We start from the raw sequence: 10655 nt of genomic DNA, 5'->3' as shown, positions 1-10655 counted from the left end.
AACGCTGGCCAACAGAAAAACATCTTGTGATTGTAAAGTGACCTTGAGAGTTTTGAAAGGCGCATATAAAAATGTATTATTATTGTTATTATTATTATATGAATGGTTTTCTATTCCTCATGATTAGTAAAAATGCACCCAAACTAGCAGAATAAAAGTCAATTTGCCGGGTACATACGCAAGGTTATTGCTAACTAGCCTGTACACTGCTCATTAGCTTGCATGCTTGCTTGCTTTCTGCTGCCTCTCACAGAAGTATATTGATGCTAACGTTAGCATGGGCTTGTCATAATGGCACTGACATTCCACTGCGTCATCGATTGTATCGTTTCATTGCAAATTAGAATCTATCAAATTAGAACCTGTGCTCTCCACAAAGGCGAAACAACTTGATTGTTTCTTTTTTTTTTACTCGTCCGCTTATTCAAAAGGGGGCGTTTAGCTGTTTCGACATCAACGGCACCTAAGTCAAGATCATCCAATGACAATTGCACTCTCTGCCAACACAAGCCGGAACAAGAAATGAACAGCGAAAAAGCGAGTTCAATATTTCAGTTTTCTGTGACACATTTTCGCCCGCTCCTGCATCAATGGAAAGTCTCGTTACTGAAAATAGACCATCCTCCCTGTTTCCTCTGGTTGCCAGCAAGCAGGAATTTGTGGTTGGCTTTGCACAAACCTTCCAGGACCAGAATGGGAATTGCGCAGAGGCGAACAACTTGAGAAAAGCTTTCAAGACAACAGCTTTTAATTGGTCGTCATCTATGCAAACACCGATAGGAGGCCATAGAAAAATCATCCAGACAACAACAAAACAAGATAAAGAAAGGACAAGAGAAAGAGACATCCTCAAATGGCACCTGTAGAGAGCTCCATCTTTTAAAGTTGGGCGAAGATCGTTTGTTTGTTTGTTTGTTTGTTTATCCATCCAGCAGCTTGAGGATGCTTTCGCGCTCCTTGAGAGCTTTCCATGCCTGGTCTTTCTCCTTCTTGGTGGGAGTGCGCTTCTTCTGCCTGGCGGCCATGATCCGGCGAAATCCCTCCATCACCTCGTTGTCAGACACCCTGACCCTCTGCCTCAGTTCCTGCTTGCGCATCTCCTCCTTTGCCAACCTGGAGGAGGAGAAACAAGCGTGAGGTGGCTGGCGACAGGACCTGGCACCCCACACTTTGCAGGGAGGGTGGGGGTGCACCTTGGGGAGAGGCTTGATAGGGCTATTTTATATATGCACATACATAAAACATCCAATGTTTCTGATTCTCTACTCATTTGTATTTGTCTAAGTTTAGTATGTGTTGTTACTAGTGATGGGAATTCCGGCTCTTTTCAGAGAGCCGATTCTTTTGGCTCAGCTCACTAAAAAGATCCGGCTCTTTTGGCTTCCAAATGGCTGCTCAGTTTTTTTTTTTTGTTGCTTAAATTAATTAACTACCAAAATTCATGTAAAATTTGTAATTTGACTTTGTAAACTTTGACTTTCCCTGTGGTTACTCTGGTCTGATGATCAGCTGTCACTAATTTGCTTTTCATATTCATAATGCTATCATACCAACTAGTAAAAGACATAATAATCCTTGAGAGTTTTGAAAGGTGCATATAAATGAGATGTATTATTATTATTATTAGCTAAATCGCTAGCTTTCTGTCTATTTGAGTTACTTCTGGGTTGAGTGAAGGCTGGCGTGTGTGGCTGCCGCTGCTCACCCACAGAAAAACTGATCCTGTGACTGTAAAGTGACCTTGAGTTTTGAAAGGCGCTTAGAAATGACACGTGTTATTATTCTTATTATATTTTATTTTTAATTTAAAACAGATTCTTTACTTACAGTGTATTGTAGGTGTTCAAATACCTGACATGTTTCGGCGTATACTTCCGCCTTCGTCAGAGTGTCAGTATTATTATTATTATTAATAATAACAGCATAATGCGATAACATTTGTCCACCTGTCTACCCTCCCCACTTCTCACTGCTGCATGTGTCTGTAAATCTTCCCTCCCTCCTATCGACCAATCATGTGCGGCTATAACTGAAGACCGGGGGTGGGGAATAGAGGACAAAAAAAGTTGGCTCCCATTTCCGGCTCCTTATTAGGAACCGGCTCTCTTCATTTACTTCAGAGAGCCGGCTGTAAGAAGCGGCTCGTTCGCGAACGACACATCACTCGTTACGCTATATACATATGTGGTAGTTTACATTATAACTTTGCATATTTGTAGTGTGTACTGTTACTCAACCATTCTTATTCCAGTCCGATCCATGCGCACCAAATCCAGCAGACATTTAAACAGCTTCTTCCCCCAAGCCATTAACTCTTTGAACTCTTTCAACAGTAGCCAAAATGGAACTGTATAGTGCCACTTAGCAGTTTTTTTGACAACGATACTAGTGCAGCGTGTTCTACCGGAAACAAATTCCTTGTGTGTTCTACATACTTGGCAATAAAGATGATTCTGATTCTGATTCTGATATCATTTTCCACGCTTTAACTCGCAGCTGATAGGGTCCTTTTGAAATGATGTCATTCCCGCCCACTGTATAAATGTGTGGGGAAGAGCAGGCGCGCTTCCTTGCACCCCATACCTATCTGACCTTCTTCAAATTTCTATTCCCTCTCGTTCCCTCAGATCCTCTTCCTCCCTCCACCTCTGTGTGCCCCCCTCAGCATGATGGGGGACAGAGGTTTCAGCTGCTCTGCCCCCAAACTTTGGAACTCACTTCCTTCCAACATTCGTAACATCGATTCTCTTCCCACCTTCAAGTCCCATCTGAAAAGCCACCTTTTTAAAATTGAATTTTCTGTGTAGCTCTCTCTCTTGTTTCTATTTATGATTGTATTTTATTTATTGCATTGTGATAATATGTTATTTATTATAGCACCTATGCTTGTCTGTGACTGTAAAGTGTCCTTGAGAGCGTTGAAAGGAGCTTAAAATGTAACGTAATGTATTATTATCATTATTATTACCATCTTTTCTAACACCGCGAAGAGCCATGAACCAGAGAAAACGAGCCAACAGGCTCACCTGAGCAGTTCCTGCTTGCGGGTTTTGTTGTGAGCAATCAGCGCTTTAAGCTCCGCCTGTCGCTTCTGGAGCTCCGCCAGAACCTCGTCCTCGCAGTCGCCGCCAGCACCGGGCTGCTCCTCGGAGTCTAGGAGCCCCTGGGCGATCAGCTCCTCTTTGATTCGAGCCTCGAGGGAACGCGTGTGGGGAGCGCTACGAGGGCAAATTCAACGGGCCTCATTTCGATCCTTTGGGGTTCACCCGTAACGGGTATTTCCACTTTGATTTGTGATGGCGGGCCACCCGGATTGGGAGTTTGACGGACCTACCTAAAAGATTTGCTTTGGCTTCGAGGAGACGTCCCGGCTCCGTCATTCCCGTCCTTCCCCGATATGTCCGGTATGGGAGAATCCTCCACGGGGGATATAATATTCTCCTGAGTGCAACAAAGAAGACATCTTTGTTGAACCAACGCGGTTCCAGGAGGGGAACCCTTTCCCCAAAATTACCTCCACGAGAGCCTGGAGGAGACGCTGAGTGAGCGGGCCGAAGGGACAGCCGTCGTCCGTAGACTCGTGCTGCGACTCGGACTTCTTCAGCAAAGAGTCCACATCTGGTAAACATCGACCGCATCAGGTAAACAGCATTTCACAATTTTGCCGGCGTGCAATTTGGGTAGAACCGCTCAAACCCCGCCCCATCATCATACACTAAAGGTGTCAAAGTCATTTTTTCCCGTGGGCCACATTGTAGTTCCGGTTTCCTCTCGGGGGTCGTGAGGAATTTGGGGTAACTATGAGAATTAGTGATGTATGTGTGATCGCGAACGAGCCGGTTCTCATAGCCGGATCTCTGAAGTGAACAAAGAGAGCCGGCTCCTAACAAGGAGCCGGAAATATGAGCTGATTTTTTTTTTCCTATATTCCCCGCCCCCAGTCTTCAGTTAAAGCCACACGTGATTGGTCAAGATCCGTGATAGACGAGGGAGGGGAGAATTACAGACACACGCAGCGGTGAGGAGAAGGGGAAGGGGTTAGAGCACAGGTGTCAAAGTCAAGGCCCGCGGGCCAAATCCGGCCCGCCACATCATTTTTTTCGGCCCGCGAAAGCAAAATCAAACTTGTTAATTCCATGATGATTGCTAAAATCTGAGCCAAAATTTCATATTTTTGGATGTTAACCACAATAAAAGTCATTATTCTTGACTTCAGATTTGAAAACGAGTTATTCATTAATTTGCTGTGTTCTCTATATGTAATATTTGAAGGGATTTAAACATTCTAATGGGTTCCCCAAATTCATAACGGCCCTCGAGAGGAAACCATAACTACAATGTGGCCCGCGGCAAAAAATGACTTTGACACCCCTGGGTTAGAGAAACGATTGAAAATTTCAAAGTGGGGACCTGTCTGATGGATTGTTTTGAGTTCAATGAAAGACACTTTTCTGAGAACTTTGCAGAGGAGCTGGGGAGGTACTGCAGGACGCATGAACTGTTTTGGAGCCATTTGAGCAGGTCACTGGAGATCAGTGTAGACAGGTACCAGGGAACTAATCTTATCACATTATGCTATTATTATTATTCAATTACGGTATTATCAATTTTACTAGTTGGTATTGTAACATTACTTATATGAAAAGCTAATTATTGACAGGTGTTCATCAGACCAGAGTAACCACAGGGAACGTTACTGGATGCTCTCTGTGCACATATAAATAAAGCCATACAAATAAAAATATTTGATATAGTGTGTTTTTTACATGAGTAATTCGTTTTTCACATAATTTGACATGATTTTTGGTAGCTAATTAATTTAAGCAATAAAAATAAATGAGGAGCCATTTGGGAGCCAAAAGAGACGTATCTTTTTAATGAGCCGAGCCAAATCAACCGGCTCTCTGAAAGGAGACGGAATACCTATCACTAATGAGAATGTTTCATCGCCGTCACATAATAGATCTAGAGCACACAACAAATTGAAGAATAACTAGTTTTCAAATCTGAATAATGACTGTTTTTGTGGTTTACATGGGACAATTTGACATTTTGGGTCGGACTTTAGCAAGCATCACAAAATTTGAGTTTCATGGCGTCCAAGTCAAGGCCCGGGGGCCAAATCTGGCCCGCCGCATCATTTTATTTATAACGTGAAAGCAAATAAAACTTGCGAAATTTCCCAGTGCTTGCAAAAGTCTGAACTAAGATTTCAAATTGTAAAACACAGTAACAGTCATGAATTTTTATTTCAAATTTGAAAAAAAAATGACTTTGACACTCTTGGTGTAAAGGAAGAGAGGTGGTAGTTGATTGACAGCTCGCTTTAATGAGACCAACAGTTAGTTACTGGTTCGCTGCCATTCCCGAATTTATTCTGGAATTGAAGTGTGACGTGGCGCACCAGTCCCAAATTTGTTCGGGTTTTGGTTTTTCTTGCTGGTGTGCCGATGGTCAGACATCTGGCAATGTTTTTTTTTTCTTTTCCACAAGGGGGCAGCATTTTCCTTTTCCCCATGTTAGCGCTTTGTTCCAGCTTCAGCTGTTGTTAAAGCGTTTTTCAAACCAATATGTATGTATTGCATTGTATTTTGTACAGCCGCCCTCATTTCAAGCTCATATAACTCCAGACCGATATGACTTAGGAATTAACAATTTCTTTTCTGATGAAAGAAGAGGGTCTGAGGTTCCTAATGCTGTATTAAACGTTTGGATTATATTAGCGCTTTGATCCTCTCCTCTTTCATCTAGAACTGCTTCATGTCACAACGGGGTACAGCAAGTGCTGAAGAATGAATGACTCTGTGTCTTTGGTTTGTCATATTATTTGTTATTTAGTTTTTTTGTTCTTTTGACTTTTGTTTATGTAGACATTAGTAAGAAATATTGTGCTAAGTCTATTCTCTTTGTCTTTTCTGTAATACCGTACAATAGCTAGCTATCTGGCTGGCTGGCTATCTGGCTGGCTAGCTAGCTATCAGCTATCTATTGGCTTGATAGCAAGCTTTCTATCTATTTGTCTTACTATTCTATTTCAGTTACTTCCGGGTTGAGTGAACACTGGCGTGTGTGGCTGCCGCTGCTCACCCACAGAAAAACTTCCTGTGACTCCAAAGTGACCTTGAGAGTTTGGAAAGGCGCCTATCAACGAAACATATTATTTGATTTGCTTTCGCAGGCCGAATAAAATGAGGTGGCGGCACATATTTGGCCCCTGGGCCTTAACTTTAACACATTTGATGTAAGGGATTAGCCAGTTAGCTGAATAGAAAGAGAGCTCGCTAGCTCGATCACAAGCTGGCAAGCCCCCCAGCCAGTTAGCTTGATAGATGAGGATGGAATTTCACAAGGTTCATTCGCTTTCGCGGGCCAAATGAAATGATGTGGCGGGCCCGATTTGGCCCCCTTGCCTTGACTTTGACACGCGTGTCATAGACAGAAGACGCGGGAGTAACAACGGCTCTTTCCACAGGCCCCGGCAGCAGTATGGCCTAACCTTTTGCATCAAGCTCAGACAGCGGCCCGCCCAAGAGATTCTTCTTCTTGTCGTTGGCCCGAGCTCCTTCTTTCTGCTCCTCCAGCAGATCCTCCTGAGCCCAGCGCTGCGAGTAGTGTTTCCCCAACGCCGGAATCTTGTGTTGCCACAGACGGCACCAAAATTTAGTCCGTGGCTCTTGACGTCAAACGCATTTTGACCGAAGTCCAACGGAAGGACGACTCACTTTGAAGTACTCTGCTTCATCGTCCGGTGGTTTCAGAAGCTCCTCAAGCAACCGGATCTCCTCATTTGTTATGTCGGCGCAGTACGGCTCAACTGAGGCCCAAAATCTGAAAAGACAAACGAGGCCAATGGAAGACCCAATGACACGGTTCATTTTGGATGCCTTCCAGTCTGTTGCAGGGTATGGTTCTTATCCGCGACATGGAAAAATAATTTGTTTTCAGGAAAGAAGCCCCAGAAAACCTTGCAAGTGCGCAATAATAATAATAATAATAATAATAATAATAATAATAATAATAATAATAATAATAATAATAATAATAATAATAATAATAATAATAATAATAATAATAATAATAATCCCTTCCATTTATAAGCGCCGTTCAAAACTCTCAAGGACACTTGACAGACACAGGATAAGTACAAACATGTTTTTCTGCGCGTCAGCAGCGGCAGCCAGAGACGCCAGCGTTCCCTCAACCCGGAAGTAATACACATATATTTACTCAGAATTCTCATTTTTACTAAAAACTCAGAATTCCGACTTTTAACTCAGAATTCTGACTTTTAACTCAGAATTCCGAGTTTTTACTCAGAATTCCGAGTTTTAACTCAGAATTCCGACTTTTAACTCAGAATTCTGACTTTTAACTCAGAATTCTGACTTTTAAAACAGAAAAACAAATGTTGAAAAGTTCCATGTGAAATTCCAGAGGTTCCATTCAGAACGTAAAACATTTGTTAGCCATTCGTCCAACGACTACTACAAAGAAACCATAAAATATGTTCCTCGGTTTGTAGTTAATCTGTCATGAATTTCATGTTCAGGTAACATCCGATTTACGACCGGCGCGACTTACGACCACCCGTATTTATGACCACGACCTCCAGACTTTTTTTTTTTTAATTCTACGGCTGCCACCGCTACAGCCAGCAACGCGACAGAGACAGAGGTCCGTGCAGGATGATTTATTAAACTACAACACAAAGCGCTGGTCCCAAAAAGAGGACCAGGGGAGTAATCAAAAACAAAGAATACCAAAAACGACGAGTGGAGGGGGGTGGGTAATGGGAACCCCGCCAATGGCGAGAAGCAACTCGCACACGGTGGTGCAGAAACGGAACAATCCCAAAAGGATTACAGGATTTATTATGATCACGTGATCCTCGCGTCAGCCATTTGGAATGCTTTTCGATTTACGACCGTTTGACTTACGACCGTTTTGTCGGAACGGAACTCGGTCGTAACTCGGATGTTACCTGTATTTTCTTCACTGAACTACTGAAATAAACTGCTTTTACATTTTTAAAGAGGCTCCTTTATAAGATTGTTGCTGACCTGTTGGGGACATCGTTCTTGGGAGTGCGAGGAATGTCTTGAGGGTCATCTGTAAACTCATATTCTTGGCCTTTGGGCTGCAGGTTTTTGGATTTAGGTCTTCCAGGACCCGGCCCTGGCCCAGGCCCGTGACTACTTTTGCCATCTAACTTCTGCTTCTTCGGCTTGTGGCGTGCTGATGCGGCAGGGTCAGGGTCTTTTCCCATTTTGAGAAAGCGCTTGTCTCCTTCTTGTCCTGCCAGTCTGTGAGGATCTGCAAGACAAGACAAGTCCCATCTCAAAACCCACCTATTTAAAATTGCATTTTCTGTGTAGCTCTCTCTCTTGTTTCTATTTGTAATTGTATTTTATTTATTGTATTCTATTTGTGATTGTATTTGATTTATTATAGTATCTATGCTTGTCTGTGACTGTAAAGTGTCCTTGAGAGCTTTGAAAGGCGCTTTAAATGTAATGTATTATCAGAATCAGAATCATCTTTATTGCCAAGTATGTAGAACATACAAGGAATTTGTTTCCGGTAGAACACGCTGCACTAGTATCGTTGTCAAAAAAAAAACTGCTAAGTGGCACTATACAGTTCCATTTTGGCGTAGGATCGCAAAAAACAAATGAAAATGACAAAACCAGGAACAATACTAGGGAGAGTGTGACCGAGGCTGCCATCCGCGGCGCCATCTTGGATACATAATATATTATTATATTATTATTATTATTATTATTATTAAGACAAAATCCAGCGCCGCTAATGTTCACTGTAACATTGTTGCCAACACATTTGAAACAGGACATATTGCTTCTCTACTTCAACTGCGGTCACTCTCAATCTCTCTAATTCAAAACCCAACGAGTCAAGGCAGACAGCCTCCCAACACAGAGTTTCTGCTCTTAAATGTTATATTTGCCGCTGTCACAGAGGACATGCTCAGGCAGGCTTCGTTTGCCATCTTAATCACGATTATTGCTGAAAACCTGCTGCGAGTGCTGTTGTGATGGGGCTATTTAAATCACTGATGGTGCACAGTAGGGGCAAACTCCAGAGGATCCTGAAGACAAATGGAAGGATAAATGACACTCACCTGTCTCTGCTCCTCCAGAGATCTGAGGCGGCGGTTGGCGGAGGCCAGGAGGTTCTCCAGCTCCAGCTGCAAAGTGTCCAGCTCTTCGATGCCGATCCCATCGTCCTCCGAACGTCCCAACACAGCCGTGTAGCGGGGACACGCCTTGACGTGCTCCACAGGCTTGAAGTCACAGTACTTCAGAGGGGGGCAGTCCTTCAGATCACTCATCATGCCGGGTACCTGACTACGGTCGCATCAACTAAAGCCCAACGAGGGAGAAATGCATTACAAAACGAGCAACGTTTAAACTGTGACTGAAATTTAGTATTTAATGTTATAGTTGTATTTGAGCCATTTTCTGTTTTTTGCCCTCACACTGTCCTCCATCTGACCCTGTTTTGTCACCAGCTACCTTCATGTCCTCTTTGACAACATCCATAAACCTCCACTTTGGCCTTCCTTTTGGTTTCTTGCCAGGCAGTTCAAGATTCAGCATCCTTCTCCCGATATAGTCACTCTCTCCCCTCTGGACATGTCCAAACCATCTCAGTCTGGCCCCTCTGACTTTCTCTCCAAAACATTTAGCATGTTCAGTGTTCATTCAGCTCCTCAAAAACACGATTCGGAATCTTGGTGATGACATCATGAATATGCAAATGTTGAAGATGATCTGAAATTAATCGTGAGACGTCGAAATCAGCGGGTGCATTTCAAAGACAATGTTAAACATCACCGTACTGTGCATCAGTCGGATTATGTGTTTCACTAATATAGGCATGGCGGTCAATCCTTTGACGCACCCTGAGCTCTCGCATCATATTTTGATGCACACTAATGAAAGAAGTATTCCAAATGTGATGTAATGTAGGGAAAGAGATGCCTATTTCACGGTAAGATCAGAGCATTGTCATTAAATGACTGAGTATAGTTTTTGCTTTTTTGAATGTTGCTGTGCCGATTACCATTTTGTGTTTGGGAGCTTTTACGAGCGAGTTGCTCGTTCTGTAGGCACAAAGGGCCATAAGTCTTCTTGTGCCGGTCCCAAGCCCGGATAAATACAGAGGGTTGTGTCAGCAAGGGTATCCGACGTAAAAGCTTGGCCAAAACAAACATGCAGATCAAACCTCTAAAGATGGAGGACACTGATTTGCTGTGGCGACCCCTTGAAGGGAAAAGCCGAAAGGAAAAGAAGAAGACTGCGGGTTTGGTTCATACATTATTAACCTGCAAGGCCCACATCGAGAATGGTCTTAAGGATACCGACATGTTTTTAAAATATATCTTCGAACAAAACACTACATTTACACGGTAAAGTTTACAAACTTTATGCAGTGAGGGTATATGAATCTTTAAATTAAAAATGTGACGATAAAATCTGTAATTATCGGTGAATTTTTACAGGGGACGATAGTTACCGTCAACAAATGGCGTCCATGATGGAAAACTCCATTAACTGAAGAGGGGTGTAAAACTGTCATATTCGCTAAAACCACAAGACGGTCAAAAATTTCAGACTGTACTCAAGACGACAAGA

General features: G+C 42.9%; 1 protein-coding gene across 1 annotated transcript; it reads right to left on the bottom strand.

Moving 5' to 3' along the window:
• Nucleotides 1-389: 389 nt before the first annotated feature.
• tada3l (transcriptional adaptor 3 (NGG1 homolog, yeast)-like) lies at nucleotides 390-10474 on the bottom strand. The gene is given in 10 exon segments (XM_089009851.1): nucleotides 390-1113; nucleotides 3027-3218; nucleotides 3335-3441; nucleotides 3515-3618; nucleotides 6497-6632; nucleotides 6723-6828; nucleotides 8061-8289; nucleotides 8292-8313; nucleotides 9140-9380; nucleotides 10084-10474. Coding segments are annotated over 9 exon segments (1302 nt in total). The 5' UTR covers nucleotides 9353-9380; nucleotides 10084-10474; the 3' UTR covers nucleotides 390-920.
• Between the last annotated feature and the right edge of the window lie 181 nt (nucleotides 10475-10655).

This window comes from Hippocampus bargibanti, linkage group LG12 (assembly GCF_051943395.1).
Source record: "Hippocampus bargibanti isolate YZ-2025 linkage group LG12, ASM5194339v1, whole genome shotgun sequence".
Taxonomy (NCBI): domain Eukaryota; kingdom Metazoa; phylum Chordata; class Actinopteri; order Syngnathiformes; family Syngnathidae; genus Hippocampus; species Hippocampus bargibanti.
The sequence above is the reverse complement of the archived record's forward strand: the minus strand, read 5'-3'. Positions and strand labels throughout refer to the sequence as shown.